Below are 20,054 nucleotides of genomic sequence, written 5' to 3' on the forward strand. Positions count from 1 at the left end.
ACTTGAAAAGAACATTATTCTGCAGTTCACGACCATCTTTCTGATGCCGGAGGAGCTTCTGCTCTGTGAATAATGTTTTAGTCATTTGTGTCCTCGGCAGATGGTCGTGAACTTCAGAATAATGTGACTTCTTTTTCAAGTGTTTGCTAAACTTCCCCTGCTATAGCAGAATGGGCATGTGCCCTGGGATTGTGTATAGTATGTTCTATGGGAGCATTTGGTGGAGCGCCACACCTGGGATGTGACCAAAACTGCGCACTACAAGACTGAGAAACATTTATAAATGTCATTACTAAGTAACCAGTGCAGAAGAGGAGACGTGGCCTCAGATCAGTGCAGGACACATGGTGCAAACAATAGGTGAAGTTACTGATCATCGAGGGAGATGTTATTAGAATGAAAACTATCATTAAGTGATTCGTTTGGCTTGTTATCCAGAAGCTTAGATAGCTCTGGGTCACAGTCCTGAGACCTGTTGTGATCATGTGGTGAAGCCGCAGCAGCACGCTTCACTCCCCAGAGGGCCACATGATCTGACGTATGTGCTGCATTATAATGTATAGAGCGCTTTATGCGGCCGGCCAGGGAGTGAAGCATTACTTATCCTGTACTGATCCTGAGTTATATCCTGTATTATACTCCAGAGCTGTACTCACTATTCTGCTGGTGGAGTCACTGTGTACATACATTACATTACTTATCTTGTACTGATCCTGAGCTATATCCTGTATTATACACCAGAGCTGTACTCACTATTCTGCTGGTGAGGTCACTGTGTACATACATTACATTACTTATCCTGTACTGATCCTGAGTTATATCCTGTATTATACTCCAGAGCTGTACTCACTATTCTGCTGGTGGAGTCACTGTGTACATACATTACATTACTTATCTTGTACTGATCCTGAGCTATATCCTGTATTATACACCAGAGCTGTACTCACTATTCTGCTGGTGAGGTCACTATGTACATACATTACATTACTTATCCTGTACTGATCCTGAGTTATATCCTGTATTATACACCAGAGCTGTACTCACTATTCTGCTGGTGAGGTCACTATGTACATACATTACATTACTTATCCTGTACTGATCCTGAGTTATATGCTGTATTATACACCAGAGCTGTACTCACTATTCTGCTGGTGAGGTCACTGTGTACATACATTACATTACTTATCCTGTACTGATCCTGAGTTATATCCTGTATTATACTCCAGAGCTGTACTCACTATTCTGCTGGTGAGGTCACTGTGTACATACATTACATTACTTATCCTGTACTGATCCTGAGTTATATCCTGTATTATACTCCAGAGCTGTACTCACTATTCTGCTGGTGAGGTCACTGTGTATATACATTACATTACTTATCCTGTACTGATCCTGAGTTATATCCTGTATTATACTCCAGAGCTGTACTCACTATTCTGCTGGTGAGGTCACTGTGTACATACATTACATTACTTATCCTGTACTGATCCTGAGCTATATCCTGTATTATACTCCAGAGCTGTACTCACTATTCTGCTGGTGAGGACACTGTGTACATACATTACATTACTTATCCTGTACTGATCCTGAGTTATATCCTGTATTATATGCCAGAGCTGTACTCACTATTCTGCTGGTGAGGTCACTGTGTATATACATTACATTACTTATCCTGTACTGATCCTGAGTTATATCCTGTATTATACTCCAGAGCTGTACTCACTATTCTGCTGGTGAGGTCACTGTGTATATACATTACATTACTTATCCTGTACTGATCCTGAGCTATATCCTGTATTATACTCCAGAGCTGTACTCACTATTCTGCTGGTGAGGTCACTGTGTACATACATTACATTACTTATCCTGTACTGATCCGGAGTTATATCCTTTTATTATACTCCAGAGCTGCACTCACTATTCTGCTGGTGAGGTCACTGTGTACATACATTACTTATCCTGTACTGATCCTGAGTTATATCTTGTATTATACTCCAGAGCTGTACTCACTATTCTGCTGGTGAGGTCACTGTGTACATACATTACATTACTTATCCTGTACTGATCCTGAGCTATATCCTGTATTATACTCCAGAGCTGTACTCACTATTCTGCTGGTGAGGTCACTGTGTACATACATTACATTACTTATCCTGTACTGACCCTGAGTTATATCCTGTATTATACTCCAGAGCTGCACTCACTATTCTGCTGGTGGGGTCACTGTGTACATACATTACATTACTTATCCTGTACTGATCCGGAGTTATATCCTTTTATTATACTCCAGAGCTGTACTCACTATTCTGCTGGTGAGGTCACTGTGTACATACATTACATTACTTATCCTGTACTGATCCTGAGTTATATCCTGTATTATACTCCAGAGCTGTACTCACTATTCTGCTGGTGAGATCACTGTGTACATACATTACATTACTTATCCTGTACTGATCCTGAGCTATATCCTGTATTATACTCCAGAGCTGTACTCACTATTCTGCTGGTGAGGACACTGTGTACATACATTACATTACTTATCCTGTACTGATCCTGAGCTATATCCTGTATTATACTCCAGAGCTGCACTCACTATTCTGCTGGTGAGGTCACTGTGTACATACATTTCCCTTCCTTCTGATCATTATTCTGTAACGTTCATTCTTCTCTTTGTAGGTGAGAAGCTCCGAGTTCTTGGATACAACCACAATGGAGAGTGGTGCGAGGCTCAGACTAAGAACGGGCAGGGCTGGGTGCCCAGTAACTACATCACCCCAGTGAACAGTCCGGAGAAGCATTCCTGGTACCACGGCCCGGTGTCTCGCAACGCGGCTGAATATCTCCTTAGCAGCGGGATCAATGGCAGCTTCCTGGTTCGGGAGAGCGAGAGCAGCCCTGGGCAGAGGTCCATTTCCTTAAGATACGAGGGCAGGGTGTACCACTACCGTATCAACACAGCTTCTGATGGCAAGGTAAGACCCAGAGAGCGCCATTCACTGACATGTGGGGTCCATGAGTTCTGGCCTCTACGACCATAAAGGTCCTTTAATCTGGCATCTTAACATCTTGACTTTTCTGAAATCCATATCCTGGACAGTCATGACCGTAAATATTGACACCCTTAAATTTTTCACATAAATGAAGTATTCCTCACAGGAAAGGATTGCAGTAACACAGGTTTTGCTATACACATGTTTATTCCCTTTGTGTGTATTGGAACTAAACCAAAAAAGGAGGAAAAAAAGCAAATTGGGCATAATGTCACCAAACTCCAAAAATGGTCTCGACCAAATTATTGTCCCCCTTAACTTAATATTTGGTTGCACACCCTTTGGTAAAAATAAGTGAAATCAGTGTCTTCCTATAAGCATCAATAAGCTTCTTACACCTCTCAGCCGGATTGTTGGACCACTCTTCCTATAACCATCAATAAGCTTCTTACACCTCTCAGCCGGAATGTTGGACCACTCTTTCTATAACCATCAATAAGCTTCTTACACCTCTCAGCCGGAATGTTGGACCACTCTTCCTATAACCATCAATAAGCTTCTTACACCTCTCAGCCGGAATGTTGGACCACTCTTCCTTTACAAACTGCTCCCGGTCTCTTATTGGACGGCGCCTTTTCCCAACAGTAATTATAAGATCTCTCCACAGGTGATCAATGGGATTTAGATCTGGACTCATTGCTGACACTTCAGAACTCTCCAGCGCTTTGTTGTCATCCATTTCTGGGGCTTTTTGACGTATGTTTGGGGTCACTGTCCTGCTGGAAGACCCAAGATCTCAGACACAAACCCAGCTTTCTGACACTGGGCTGTACAGTGCGACCCAAAATCCATTGGTAATCCTCAGATTTCATGATGTCTTGTACACATTCAAGGCCCCCAGTGCCAGAGGCAGCAAAACAACCCAAAACATCACTAACCTCCCCCATATGTCACTGTAGGTACTGTGTTCTTTTCTTTGTAGGCCTCATTCCGTTTTCGGTAAACCGTAGAATGATTTGCTTTATCAAAAAGATCTATCTTGGTCTCATCTGTCCGCAAGACGTTTTCCCAGAAGGATTTTGGTTACTCAAGTTCATTTTGGTAAAATGTAGTCTTGTTTTTTTATGTCTCTGTGTCAGCAGTGGGGTCCTCCTGGGTCTCCTCCATAGTGGGGTCCTCCTGGGTCTCCTCCATAATGGGGTCCTCCTGGGTCTCCTCCATAGTGGGGTCCTCCTGGGTCTCCTCCATAGTGGGGTCCTCCTGGGTCTCCTCCATAGTGGGGTCCTCCTGGGTCTCCTCCATAGTGGGGTCCTCCTGGGTCTCCTCCATAGTGGGGTCCTCCTGGGTCTCCTCCATAGTGGGGTCCTCCTGGGTCTCCTCCATAGTGGGATCCTCCTGGGTCTCCTCCATAGTGGGATCCTCCTGGGTCTCCTCCATAGTGGGGTCCTCCTGGGTCTCCTCCATAGTGGGGTCCTCCTGGGTCTCCTCCATAGTGGGGTCCTCCTGGGTCTCCTCCATAGCGGGGTCCTCCTGGGCCTCCTCCATAGCGGGGTCCTCCTGGGTCTCCTCCATAGCGGGGTCCTCCTGGGCCTCCTCCATAGCGGGGTCCTCCTGGGCATCCTCCATAGTGGGGTCCTCCTGGGCCTCCTCCATAGCGGGGTCCTCCTGGGTCTCCTCCATAGTGGGGTCCTCCTGGGTCTCCTCCATAGCGGGGTCCTCCTGGGTCTCCTCCATAGCGGGGTCCTCCTGGGTCTCCTCCATAGCGGGGTCCTCCAGGGTCTCCTCCGTAGTTGGGTCCTCCAGGGTCTCCTCCATAGTGGGGTCCTCCAGGGTCTCCTCCATAGTGGGGTCCTCCTGGGTCTCCTCCATAGTGGGGTCCTCCTGGGTCTCCTCCATAGTGGGGTCCTCCTGGGTCTCCTCCATAGCATTTCATTTCATATAAATGTGGACGGATAGTTCGCGCTGACACTGATGCTCCCTGAGCCTGCAGGACAGCTTGAATGTCTTTGGAACTTGTTTGGGGCTGCTTTTCCACCATCCGGACTATCCTGCGGTGACACCTTTCACCAGTTTTTCTCTTCCTTCCACGCCCAGGGAGATTATCTACAGTTCCATGGGTTGTAAACTTCTTGATAATGTTGCGCACTGTGGACAAAGACAAATCTAGATCTCTGGAGATGGACTTGTAACCTGGAGATTGCTGATATTTTTCCACAATTTTGGTTCTCAAGTCCTCAGACAGTTCTCTCCTCCTCTTTCTGTTGTCCAGGCTTAGTGTGGCGCAAGCAGACACACAATGCAAAGACTAAGTGAACTTCTCTCCTTTTTATCTGCTTTCAGGTGTGATTTTTATATTGCCCCCACCTGTTACTTGCCCCAGGTGAGTATAAAGGAACATCACATGCCTGAAACAATCTTATTTATCCACAATTATGAAAGGGGCCAATAATTTTGTCCAGACCATTTTTGAAGTTTGGTGACATTATGTCCAATTTGCTTTTTTTCCTCCTTTTTTGGTTTAGTTCCAATACACACAAAGGGAATAAACATGTGTATAGCAAAACCTGTGTTACTGCAATATATATATATATATATATATACAGAGGAGAGGAGATCTATATATATATATATATATATATATATATATATATATATATATACAGAGGAGAGGAGATTATATATATATATATATACATATATATATATATACACAGAGGAGAGGAGATCTATATATATATATATATATATATATATATATATATATATATATACAGAGGAGAGGAGATCTATATATATATATATATATATATATATATATATATATATATATATATATATATATATATATACACAAAGGGAATAAATATGTGTATAGCAAAACCTGTGTTACTGCAATATATATATATACAGAGGAGAGGAGATCTATATATATTTATATACAGAGGAGAGGAGATCTATATATATATATATATATATATATATATATACAGATGAGAGGAGATCTATATATATATATATACACACACAAAGGGAATAAACCTGTGTATAGCAAAACCTGTGTTACTGCAATATATATATATATACAGAGGAGAGGAGATCTATATATATATATATACAGAGGAGAGGAGATCTATATATATATATATATATATATATACACACAAAGGGAATAAACCTGTGTTACTGCAATCCTTTCCTGTGAGAAATACTTTATTATATAGAAACCTTTCAGGGGTGCCAACATTTTCGGCCATGACTGTACGGGCTTTACACTACAGCTCCTAAAATGGCAATTTTACCGCACGCTGTACAATGTTAAAATGAAGCGTGGGACACCCCTTTTCCCACTTGCAAAATTGCATAGCGGGAGCTGTGAGGAGGGTAAGTATGCACACATTGTTTTAAAAGGGTTTCCAGCTATTTAAAATCATATCCTCTACCCACAGGATAATGGAGAGAGGTGTCCGATCACTGGGACCCCTGGGATTTCCAGAATGGGGCCGTAATTTCCCTTCTGATTGCTCTGGTCCCCACCTCCGGAGATGCACTTGTCTTGGCAGTGACAGACTGTTTAGCCAATCACTGACTAAGATGGGACACCGCTGCTGCTGCCGGTTATTGGCTGAGCGTCCTGTCACCGCCGAGACCACTTACGGTACTGTTAGTCTAGATTAATGATTCCCTACCAGTGTGCCTCCAGCTGTTAAAAAACTACAACTCCCAGCATGCTCTGACATTGTTGACTGACCAGGCATGCTGGGAGTTTTAGTTTTGCAACAGCTGGAGGGACTCTGGTTGGGAAGAACTGGTCTAGATCCTTCTGTAAGTGACGACTGTCCGGGCATGCTGGGAGTTGTAGTTTTGCAAAAGCTGTCTACAGTTTGGAGACCTTTGCTGTAGTGTATATTGCAAAGCTACAACTTTTAGGCACACAGGATGGCACATTGATAAGTGTTTCCCTACCTGGGGGCCTCCAGCTGTTGTAAAACTACAACTCCCAGCATCTAGACCAGAGTTTCCTTGCCAGGGTGCCTCCAGCTGATGCAAAACTACAACTCCCAGCATTTAGACCAGTGTATCCCAACTAGGGTGCCTCCAGCTGTTGCAAAATTACAACTCCCAACATTTAGACCAGTGTATCCCAACTAGGGTGCCTCCAGCTGATGCAAAACTACAACCTCAGCAACTTAGACCAGTGTATCCCAACTAGGGTGCCTCCAGCTGTTGCAATATTACAACTCCCAGTAATTTAGACCACTGTATCCCAACTAGGGTGCCTCCAGCTGTTGCAAAACTACGACTCCCAGCATCTAGACCAGTGCTTCCCTTCCAGGGTACCTCCAGCTGTTGAAGAATTACAACTTCCAGCATGTAGACCAGTTTATCCCAACTAGGGCGCCTCCAGCTGTTGCAAAACTACAACTCCCAGCGTGCCCGGACAGCCTTTGGCTGTCCTGTCCCGCTGAGAGTTGTAGTTTAGCAACAGCTTGAGGCACCCTAGTTGGGTTACACTGGTCTAGATCATTCTGTAAATCATGGGGGGGCCCCCCCCCCCGTTTTAGTTTGGGGCCCCCATAGAAGGATACGTACGGCCTATAGAGCACATGTGACGTTCCCTCTGTATTGTGAGAAGCCATTGTGCAGGGGGTAAGGATTATACAATCGGAGGAACGGGCCGGCTCCAGGGAGGGGGTGAGGACGTGCCTGGGACGCCATTCATACTTCTCATTCATTGTCACATGTCCAGCCACATGCCTGGGAATGTATACTGGAGGGGAGCCATGTACGAGCCCCCCTCCCACAGACCCCCGTAACATGATCGGCCCCGGCTATGACCTAATGATGGGGTAATGTTCAGCCAGGGGCCCGTGGGCTTTCCTAAGGCTCCACTCTTGGCACTGCCAATGTCAAGTATGCGCAGTATGTGGGCATTTGGCTGCGGATTGTTGTGCTTGGCAGAGACCAGAGGAAAACCAGAAAAATTGGGTTAATCCTTATGGAATTATAGAGCCGGTGGCTGCCATGTGCTACGTTCCAAATAAGGGGAGCAGCAACCGATCCAGAGCCCCCGCACCCCTCAGTCTAATCACAGCGACCCATAATGCCGAGCTGCAATAAATAAACAAGGGCCCAACATGAAGTCCTGTCAGATACAGGAAGAGGGCGACACTGGGGCGACACTCTACCCTAAGGACCAGCAAGGGGGTTGTTTTCTTTTAACCCCCTGTGTTCTTGATTCCAGACCCTATTTTTCCTCCATCATGCACACTCATCATTAATAATCCTACATGGACATTTTTTTTTTTTATAGCAGCACAGTTACATCCGTACAGTTCATTACTGTAACTGAGTCATGTGATCACCAGCGTGACCCACAGAAAATCACGGTGCTTACTGTGTCAGAGGAAGTGGTCAGTCCTGGGTCAGCTGACATTCTGTGAATTAGAGGATGACATCCTCACCTATCAGATCCCTGCCCTCCAGCTCTATCTGTATACTGCTGCTATCTCTATGGGATCAGGATATATAGTAGTTATACACCTCCCCTCCAGCTCTATCTGTATACTGCTGCTGCTATCTATGGGATCAGGATATATAGTAGTTATACACCTCCCCTCCAGCTCTATCTGTATACTGCTGCTATATCTATGGGATCAGGATACATAGTAGTTATTCAGTATGGCGAGAAAAAAACAACATTGTTCTGGGAGTTGACGTTTTGCAACATCTGGAGGGCCACATTTTGAGACCACTGCACAAAGAGATGACTTGAGAGGGAAGCCTTGATTTACCTTTCAGGGACAATGTGGAACCTCTGGAGATGGCAGACAGGCTTTTGGCTGTCTGGGCATGCTAGGAGTTAGTTTTGCAACATCTGGAGGGCCACATTTTGAGACCACTGATGTTAACCCCATGTGTTTTCCTCCGCAGCTCTATGTGTCCTCAGACAGCCGCTTCAATACGCTGGCTGAGCTCGTGCACCACCACTCAACAGTGTCCGATGGACTGATCACCACCTTACACTACCCAGCTCCAAAGCGCAACAAGCCCACCATCTACGGGGTGTCCCCCAACTATGACAAGTGGGAGATCGAGAGGACGGACATCACCATGAAGCACAAACTGGGCGGAGGCCAATATGGAGAAGTCTACGAGGGCGTCTGGAAGAAGTACAACTTGACGGTGGCAGTGAAGACGCTGAAGGTGAGTCCATTTATCTTCATTTTCCAGATATCTGTCTGCGGTGAGTGAACAGGAACTCGTATTGATCCTCTCCAGCCCAATACTGTAGCAGAGCTTTCTCCTAATAAGCCTTACACCTGTTGGGGCAGGACTAGGTCAGTCAGCTTCCACTCACCAACAGCAAGCAGAGGTACAGAAAACACAGAATGTATTCTAGAAAGTTTATCAGCTGAAGTCACTAATGGAATGTCCTTTTAATGACCTCAATTCATCATGGTGAAGAGCTGATCTTGTCCGAATATCAGATTATTCATCTCATGTCTCTTCTTTGCTTCTAGGAAGACACAATGGAGGTGGAGGAGTTCTTAAAAGAAGCTTCTGTGATGAAGGAGGTGAAACATCCCAATCTGGTACAACTGCTGGGTACGTAATGATTCTGCTGGTGGGGTCACTGTGTACATACATTACATTACTGATCCTGTACTGATCCTGAGTTATATCCTGTATTATACCCCAGAGCTGTACTCACTATTCTGCTGGTGAGGTCACTGTGTACATACATTACATTACTTATCCTGTACTGATCCTGAGTTATATCCTGTATTATACTCCAGAGCTGTACTCACTATTCTGCTGGTGAGGTCACGGTGTACATACATTACATTACTTATCCTGTACTGATCCTGAGTTATATCCTGTATTATACTCCAGAGCTGCACTCACTATTCTGCTGGTGAGGTCACTGTGTACATACATTACATTACTTATCCTGTACTGATCCTGAGTTATATCCTGTATTATACCCCAGAGCTGTACTCACTATTCTGCTGGTGAGGTCACTGTGTACATACATTACTTATCCTGTACTGATCCTGAGTTATATCCTGTATTATACCTCAGAGCTGTACTCACTATTCTGCTGGTGAGGTCACTGTGTACATGCATTACATTACTTATCCTGTACTGATCCTGAGTTATATCCTGTATTATACTCCAGAGCTGTACTCACTATTCTGCTGGTGAGGTCACTGTGTATATACATTAATTATCCTGTACTGATCCTGAGTTATATCCTGTATTATACTCCAGAGCTGTACTCACTATTCTGCTGGTGAGGTCACTGTGTACATACATTACATTACTTATCCTGTACTGATCCTGAGTTATATCCAGTATTATACTCCAGAGCTGTACTCACTATTCTGCTGGTGAGATCACTGTGTACATACATTACATTACTTATCCTGTACTGATCCTGAGTTATATCCTGTATTATACCCCAGAGCTGTACTCACTATTCTGCTGGTGAGGTCACTGTGTACATACATTACATTACTTATCCTGTACTGATCCTGAGTTATATCCTGTATTATACTCACTATTCTGCTGGTGAGGTCACTGTGTACATACATTACATTACTTATCCTGTACTGATCCTGAGTTATATCCTGTATTATACTCCAGAGCTGTACTCACTATTCTGCTGGTGAGGTCACTGTGTACATACATTACATTACTTATCCTGTACTGATCCTGAGTTATATCCTGTATTATACTCCAGAGCTGTGCTCACTATTCTGCTGGTGAGGTCACTGTGTACATACATTACATTACTTATCCTGTACTGATCCTGAGTTATATCCTGTATTATACTCCAAAGCTGTGCTCAGTATTCTGCTGGTGAGGTCACTGTGTATATACATTACTTTACTTATCCTGTACTGATCCTGAGTTATATCCTGTATTATACCTCAGAGCTGTACTCACTATTCTGCTGGTGAGGTCACTGTGTACATACGTTACTTATCCTGTACTAATCCTGAGTTATATCTTGTATTATACTCCAGAGCTGTACTCACTATTCTGCTGGTGAGGTCACTGTGTACATACATTACATTACTTATCCTGTACTGATCCTGAGTTATATCCTGTATTATATTCCAGAGCTGTACTCACTATTCTGCTGGCAAGGTTACTTAGCTTTTTTCAGCAGAGTAGTGAATGCACCTCTGGAGTATAATGTGTGTGGTCACCAAGGATCATAGTGTTGTCCTAACCCTAAGGATTCTATACCTTTTAGTATCTGGAATCCTCCCATAAAATACTTTGTGTGTTATTTTAGGGGTCTGCACACGGGAGCCCCCGTTCTACATTATCACTGAGTTCATGACTTACGGGAACCTGTTGGATTACCTGCGCGAGTGTAACAGGGAGGAGGTGACGGCCGTGGTGCTTCTCCACATGGCGACTCAGATCTCCTCAGCCATGGAGTACCTGGAGAAGAAGAACTTCATTCACAGGTCAGTGCATCAGAGACGCTCGGCAGGAAATGCTCTTGGCGCCGTTTCTTCCATTACTCGCGGCTTGACATTATAATGAACGTGTTGTGGTGTCAGCCCATGTCTGCGCTCTGCCGATTGTGAGACCTTGTATTAGATTTTACTTCTTCCAATGTAGAGCGCTACATTAATAGAGGTGGTTTTTGTAAATCTGTTCATGTCTCTGTCCAACCTGCCGGGTTTGCTGGATCGGCCGACTGTCTCATGTGTATGGAGGTCTCCCGACTATCTCGTGTGTATGGAGGTCTCCCGACTATCTCGTGTGTATGGAGGTCTCCCGACTATCTCGTGTGTATGGAGGTCTCTCGACTATCTCGTGTGTATGGAGGCCTCCCGACTATCTCGTGTGTATGGAGGCCTCCCGACTATCTCGTGTGTATGGAGGCCTCCCGACTATCTCGTGTGTATGGAGGCCTCCCGACTATTTCGTGTGTATGGAGGCCTCCCGACTATTTCGTGTGTATGGAGGCCTCCCGACTATCTCGTGTGTATGGAGGCCTCCCGACTATCTCGTGTGTATGGAGGCCTCCCGACTATCTCGTGTGTGTGGAGGCCTCCCGACTATCTCGTGTGTGTGGAGGCCTCCCGACTATTTCGTGTGTATGGAGGCCTCCCGACTATCTCGTGTGTATGGAGGCCTCCCGACTATCTCGTGTGTATGGAGGCCTCCCGACTATCTCGTGTGTATGGAGGCCTCCCGACTATCTCGTGTGTATGGAGGCCTCCCGACTATCTCGTGTGTATGGAGGCCTCCCGACTATCTCGTGTGTATGGAGGCCTCCCGACTATCTCGTGTGTATGGAGGCCTCCCGACTATCTTGTGTGTATGGAGGCCTCCCGACTATCCCGTGTGTATGGAGGCCTCCCGACTAGCTCGTGTGAATGGAGGCCTCCCGACTAGCTCGTGTGTATGGAGGCCTCCCGACTATCTCGTGTGAATGGAGGCCTCCCGACTATCCCGTGTGTATGGAGGCCTCCTGACTCCCTCCACATGACAGATGAGCCGCTACCAGTGGAGTCTCGCAGTTTTCTTCTGTCTTTTACACCATTCAGAACTGCAACGTACACTCATCTGAGTCAAATGTGAAAGTGTATGAGACAGTGTTTTCCATCAAGTGTGTTGCTAAACTACAACTCCCAGCATGCCTTGACAGCCTTTGGCTCCATTTAGTAGTTGGCCCCCTCTGGGCCCCCATATAGTAGTTGGGCCCCCATATAGTAGTTGGGCCCCCTCTGAGCCCCCATATAGTAGTTGGGCCCCCTCTGAGCCCCCATATAGTAGTTGGGCCCCCTCTGAGCCCCCATATAGTAGTTGGGCCCCCTCTGAGCCCCCATATAGTAGTTGGGCCCCCTCTGAGCCCCCATATAGTAGTTGGGCCCCCTCTGAGCCCCCATATAGTAGTTGGGACCCTCTGAGCCCCCATATAGTAGTTGGGACCCTCTGAGCCCCCATATAGTAGTTGGGACCCTCTGAGCCCCCATATAGTAGTTGGGACCCTCTGAGCCTCCATATAGTAGTTGGCCCCTTCTGAGCCTCCATATAGTAGCTGGGCCACCTCTGAGCCCCCATATAGTAGCTGGGCCACCTCTGAGCCCCCATATAGTAGTTGGGCCCCCTCTGATCCTCCGTATAGTAGTTGGCCACCTCTGAGCCTCCATATAGTAGCTGGGCCACCTCTGAGCCTCCATATAGTAGTTGGGCCCCCTCTGAGCCCCCATATAGTAGTTGGGACCCTCTGAGCCCCCATATAGTAGTTGGGACCCTCTGAGCCCCCATATAGTAGTTGGGACCCTCTGAGCTTCCATATAGTAGTTGGCCCCTTCTGAGCCTCCATATAGTAGTTGGCCCCTTCTGAACCCCCATTTAGTAGCTGGGCCACCTCTGAGCCCCCATATAGTAGCTGGGCCACCTCTGAGCCCCCATATAGTAGTTGGGCCCCCTCTGACCCTCCGTATAGTAGGTGGCCACCTCTGAGCCCCCGTATAGTAGTTGGGACCCTCTGAGCCTCCATATAGTAGTTGGGCCACCTCTGAGCCCCCATATAGTAGTTGGGCCACCTCTGAGCCCCCATATAGTAGTTGGGCCACCTCTGAGCCCCCATATAGTAGTTGGGCCCCCTCTGAGCCCCCATATAGTAGTTGGGCCCCCTCTGAGCCCCCATATAGTAGTTGGGCCACCTCTGAGCTCCCATATAGTAGTTGGGCCACCTCTGAGCTCCCATATAGTAGTTGGGCCACCTCTGAGCCTCCATATAGTATTTGGGCCACCTCTGAGCCTCCATATAGTATTTGGGCCACCTCTGAGCCTCTGTGTAGTAGTGGGCCACCTCTGAGCCTCCGTATAGTAGTTGGCCACCTCTGAGCCTCCGTATAGTAGTTGGGCCCCCTCTGAGCCCCCATATAGTAGTTGGGCCCCCTCTGAGCCCCCATATAGTAATTGCGCCCCCTCTGAGCCCCTATATAGTAGCTGGGCCCCCTCTGAGCCTCCATATAGTAGTTGGGCCACCTCTGAGCCCCCATATAGTAGTTGGGCCACCTCTGAGCCCCCATATAGTAGTTGGGCCACCTCTGAGCCCCCATATAGTAGTTAGGCCACCTCTGAGCCCCCATATAGTAGTTGGGCCACCTCTGAGCCCCCATATAGTAGTTGTCCCCTCTGAGCCTCCATATAGTAGTTGGGCCACCTCTGAGCCCCCATATAGTAGTTGGGCCACCTCTGAGCCTCCATATAGTTGTTGGGCCACCTCTGAGCCCCCATATAGTAGTTGGGCCACCTCTGATCCCCCATATAGTAGTTGGGCCACCTCTGAGCCCCCATATAGTAGTTGGGCCACCTCTGAGCCCCCATATAGTAGTTGGGCCCCCTCTGAGCCCCCATATAGTAGTTGGGACCCTCTGAGCCCCCATATAGTAGTTGGGACCCTCTGAGCCCCCATATAGTAGTTGGGACCCTCTGAGCCTCCATATAGTAGTTGGCCCCTTCTGAGCCTCCATATAGTAGTTGGCCCCTTCTGAACCCCCATATAGTAGCTGGGCCACCTCTGAGCCCCCATATAGTAGCTGGGCCACCTCTGAGCCCCCATATAGTAGTTGGGCCCCCTCTGATCCTCCGTATAGTAGTTGGCCACCTCTGAGCCTCCATATAGTAGCTGGGCCACCTCTGAGCCTCCATATAGTAGTTGGGCCCCCTCTGAGCCCCCATATAGTAGTTGGGACCCTCTGAGCCCCCATATAGTAGTTGGGACCCTCTGAGCCCCCATATAGTAGTTGGGACCCTCTGAGCCCCCATATAGTAGTTGGGACCCTCTGAGCCCCCATATAGTAGTTGGGACCCTCTGAGCTTCCATATAGTAGTTGGCCCCTTCTGAGCCTCCATATAGTAGTTGGCCCCTTCTGAACCCCCATATAGTAGCTGGGCCACCTCTGAGCCCCCATATAGTAGCTGGGCCACCTCTGAGCCCCCATATAGTAGTTGGGCCCCCTCTGACCCTCCGTATAGTAGGTGGCCACCTCTGAGCCCCCATATAGTAGTTGGGACCCTCTGAGCCTCCATATAGTAGTTGGGCCACCTCTGAGCCCCCATATAGTAGCTGGGCCACCTCTGAGCCCCCATATAGTAGTTGGGCCACCTCTGAGCCCCCATATAGTAGTTGGGCCCCCTCTGAGCCCCCATATAGTAGTTGGGCCCCCTCTGAGCCCCCATATAGTAGTTGGGCCACCTCTGAGCTCCCATATAAGTAGTTGGGCCACCTCTGAGCCTCCATATAGTATTTGGGCCACCTCTGAGCCTCCATATAGTATTTGGGCCACCTCTGAGCCTCTGTGTAGTAGTTGGGCCACCTCTGAGCCCCCATATAGTAGTTGGGCCACCTCTGAGCCCCCATATAGTAGTTGGGCCACCTCTGAGCCTCCATATAGTTGTTGGGCCACCTCTGAGCCTCTATATAGTAGTTGGGCCCCCTCTGAGCCCCCATATAGTAGTTGGGCCCCCTCTGAGCCCCCATATAGTAGTTGGGCCCCCTCTGAGCCCCCATATAGTAGTTGAGCCACCTCTGAGCCTCCATATAGTAGTTGGGCCCCCTCTGAGCCCCCATATAGTAGTTGGGCCCCCTCTGAGCCCCCATATAGTAGTTGAGCCCCCTCTGAGCCTCCATATAGTAGTTGTCCCCTCTGTGGCCAGGCAGAAGATAAAGCATGTCTGATGCTTGACCAAATAACTAGAACAGTATTTCCCAACTAGTGTTTCTCCAGCTGTTGCAAAACTACAACTCCCAGCATGCCCGGACAGCCTTCAGCTGTCCAGGCATGCTGGGAGTTGTAGTTTTGCAACAGATGGAGACACACTGTGTGGAAAACACTGATATGGGGGGATGAGGGATGATAACTTTTTCATATGTGTATAGGCAGCTTTAGGAGGTCTTCTCTGATCGATTGGGGGTCTTCACTATGATATCTACATACCCTAACAGGTAGGACAATCCCCATTAATAGAACAGCCTGTTGCCTGCAGGTGTCGCGCAGATTGCGGTATGTTATAGCTTCCTGACATGTAACATCTATTATGGGATTTCCATTGTAGCAGCTGCTTAATAGTTTTGTGTAAAGTGGCTTCTAAGTGATGGTGTCATAGACTGAGCTTAGATTAAAGGCGTCTGCCTCCATTAGACATATCGCTGGGATACAGCATCACTCCTTCTCACTGCCGGGACCCCCACGGATATGCAGATTTCTCCCTGCACGGCGCCGCTCCTATACACTCGCTGTGCAGGGAACTGCTTACAGCACCGCTTACTTGTTGTAGTTCCTTGCACAGCAGATGGCGGGGAACGCTTTTTTCAGAATAAAAGCTTTTTCTGCCGCATCATTCTGCATGCATCCCAGAGGTCAGCCCTCCATCCTTAAAGAAGCACTCTGGGAATGTTTTTCTTCTTTTTATTGTGCAGAGAATAATCTAGAGGTTCTTGTGTATGTCTTGTGCTCACCTGTTTTAGCTGATGTAGCTGGCAATGGAATTTTTACTGGTTGCCATTTCCATCACTGAAATTATTTCCTAATGCTGCCTATATTTCCCTTGGAATCTTCTGGTTTTGTGGAGAAAGGGTGTGGAGTCTGACCACTGCACCTGGTCATCTAATGAGGCTGCTGGTGCTAGAGGTCACCCAGGTGAACTGATTACTCATAGGTGGGTTGGGATCAGTTCACACTATGTGCAGCTTTGATGCATCACAACGGTAGATGTGAGATTTTCAGGCTGTGTTCACACATTATTACTGAATTGTGGTCTAGATTTTGGTCATGTTTTATTTACGATTTTTCACAACTTCTTTAGAAATGACACGTGCTTTGCTGTGAACAGTCTACTATATATCCTGATCCCATAGAGATAGCAGCAGTATACAGATAGAGCTGGAGGGGAGATGTATAACTACAATGTATCCTTATCTCATAGACATAGTAGCAGTATACAGATAGAGCTGGAGGGGAGGTGTATAACTACTATATATCCTGATCCCATAGAGATAGCAGCAGTATACAGATAGAGCTGGAGGGGAGATGTATAACTACAATGTATCCTTATCTCATAGACATAGTAGCAGTATACAGATAGAGCTGGAGGGGAGGTGTATAACTACTATATATCCTGATCCCATAGAGATAGCAGCAGTATACAGATACAGCTGGAGGGGAGGTGTATAACTACTATGTATTCTTATCCTATAGACATAGTAGCAGTATACAGATAGAGCTGTAGGTAGGTGTATAACTGCTATATATCCTGATCCCATAGAGATAGCAGCAGCAGTATACCGATAGAGCTGGAGGGGAGGTGTATAACTACTATATATCCTGATCCCATATACATAGCAGTGGTATACAGATAGAGCTGGAGGGGAGGTGTATAACTACAATGTATCCTTATCTCATAGACATAGCAGCAGTATACAGATAGAGCTGAAGGGGAGGTGTATAACTACAATGTATCCTTATCCCATAGACATATTAGCAGTATACAGATAGAGCTGGAGGGGTATAACTACAATGTATCCTTCTCCCATAAAGATAGTAGCAGTATACAGATAGAGCTGGAGGGGTATAACTACAATGTATCCTTATACCATAGACATAGTAGCAGTATACAGATAGAGCTGGAGGAGGGTGTATAACTACTATATATCCTGATCCCATAGACATAGTAGCAGTATACAGATAGAGCTGGAGGGGAGGTGTATAACTACTATATATCCTTATGACATAGTAGCAGTATACAGTATTTTGGGGTTAGTCTGCACTCGTCCTCCTTGGTATTTATCATGGGGAACATAAACAGTCTTATTTCGGTTTTTTTTGGCGGTCACAGAGGAGTTTATTAGAAATGTGCTGCTGCGGATAAGGCAGAAGAAAGTCAGTTTAGCGTCTCCCCCTTTCTCGGAGGGATGTAATTACGCTGTCACGGCCGCGCCGCTCCTGAACCTCTCCCCATTACCACTCATAAGCTTAAGCGCTGAAACAATTTGCCTTGTTGATTTGTGCGAATAATACGGAGACCTGGCATCGCCGAGAGCTGACACACAGCGGGCAGCATCTCCTGAGAGAGAGGGGTGCGGGCACGTGACGCCGCCATGGCATTTCATGTCTGTTCTACGGGAAATTGAAGTTTTATTAAATGTCAGCGCTGCGTGAAAATTCTTCATTGTACTTTTACTTCTTTTTTTTTTTTTTTGTCTCCATACTTGTTGCCCGAAGATTATATCATTACAGGTAAAGTAGAGAAGAAGATGTATTCCTGGGAAAGCTGGGTGACAGTGTGCATCATTGTGAGCGGCATCTTACAGATTAATTGTAATAGCATGGAAAGATGTCTGATAATAAAAGGGCCGAATTTCGCAACCAGGGTGCCTCCAGCTGCTGCAAAACTACAAGGCTGTCCGGGCATGCTGGGAATTGTAGTTTTGCAATAGTAAAACCACTGGAACAACAGAAACCATTCTAAGCCACCTCCGTCCCATTGAAGGGAATAGAGCTGAGCTGTAATACCACATACAACCTGAGGACAGGGGTGGCCAATTCGCCATAATGCAATTTTAAAAAGTGTGGCCTTTATGTTGTTGTTAGATGTATTTATGTATTTATTTATTTTGTTTACTTGTTTATTTTAATTATTTTATTTATTTATTTTTATTTACGTATTTTTACTTTATTTTAAATTTATTTATAATTATTTGTTTACTATTTATTTTTTATTTATTTATATGTGTATTTTTCCTTACCGTATTTATCAAAAAAATGTATTAGTTTATTTGTATTTATTTATATACTTGTATTTATTATTATTTATTTTATTTATTTTATTTCTTTATTCATTTATTTATTTATTTTAAAAGGAGTGTGTGTGTGTTTGCAGCCTAAGGTTAGGTTTGCACAGCATAAAACGTAAATTTAAATATGCGCTGTTGTCTCGCAAAAATGCTCCATAATTTGTAAAAAAAAATAAATAAAAAATTTGCCCATATTTTCCGTTAAAATCAGTGCATAAAATGAAATTTGCGCAGAAAAGTTTACATCGTGTGAACCCAGCCTAAAGCTGGCGATACACATTAAATTAAAGTTGTTGTCCAGGAAAAGAAGAAAAAAAATGTTTTCTCTTTATTAAAAAATAAATAAATAAATTTAAAAAAAGGCGCCACACTGGTTTTCAGGTTGTGTGTGGTATTACTGCTTGGTTCTTTTTAATTCAATGGAAATGAACTGCAATACCACAGGCCACCTGAGGATAAGAGTGGCGCTGTTGTTGGAACAATTTGTCTTTTAATCGTAATCCTGGATAACCGCTTTAAAACCTTTACATGCACAATACTTCTCACAGCTGAGGGTTTGCTTTATCTCCAGTTTGGACGATCATCTCTGTACTCCATACTGTTACATGTAGCCTGCGCTGACACATTGTAGCATCCCCTCTTTGACCAGATACAGCAGTTGTCCAGAAATAGAAAGCCAGAAACAGCGCCACTCCTGGTTGTTTGTGGTATTGCAACTTCAACGTAATTTAGCTACAATACCACACACAACCTGAGGACATGGGTGGCGCTGTTTTTGGAATGTGTCAGCTCTGGTTATCTATTCCTGAATAACTACTTTTAACTGTTTAGAGAGAGGTTGCTACGATGTATCAGCGCACTGTATAGGGATGATCGTTCTACCTGTAAATACAGCAAACCTTAGCTGTGACAAGTATTGTGCACGTACAGGTTTTAACGGGATTATCCAGGATTAGAACAACAGCCGATTTTTTACCGAAAACACCACCACCCCTGTCCTCAGGTTTCGTGTGGTATTGCAGTTCAGTTCCATTGCAGTGAATGGAGCCAAGTTGTAATACCAGACACAACCTGAGCACAAGGGTGACTCTGTTTTTGAAAGAAGTCAGCTCTGGTTTTCTGATCCTGGGTTACTCCACTGGATTACATTTTTTTTTTTTAATCAACTGGTGCCAGATATTTAAACAGATTTGTAAATTACTTCTAATTAAATATCTTAATCCTTC

At 45.7% G+C, this 20,054-nt stretch overlaps 1 protein-coding gene across 2 annotated transcripts in view; it reads left to right on the plus strand.

Moving 5' to 3' along the window:
• Nucleotides 1–20,054, plus strand: part of ABL1 (ABL proto-oncogene 1, non-receptor tyrosine kinase) — a 132,479-nt gene that overhangs the window by 94,697 nt on the left and 17,728 nt on the right. For both annotated transcript variants that reach the window (XM_056538287.1, XM_056538288.1), the window contains exons 3-6: nucleotides 2,677–2,972; nucleotides 8,922–9,194; nucleotides 9,512–9,596; nucleotides 11,296–11,473. In XM_056538287.1, coding sequence (XP_056394262.1) covers nucleotides 2,677–2,972; nucleotides 8,922–9,194; nucleotides 9,512–9,596; nucleotides 11,296–11,473 — 832 coding nt within the window. The remainder of the gene's footprint in view (nucleotides 1–2,676; nucleotides 2,973–8,921; nucleotides 9,195–9,511; nucleotides 9,597–11,295; nucleotides 11,474–20,054) is intronic.

The sequence above is a fragment of the Hyla sarda genome, chromosome 9 (assembly GCF_029499605.1).
Source record: "Hyla sarda isolate aHylSar1 chromosome 9, aHylSar1.hap1, whole genome shotgun sequence".
Taxonomy (NCBI): Eukaryota; Metazoa; Chordata; class Amphibia; order Anura; family Hylidae; genus Hyla; species Hyla sarda.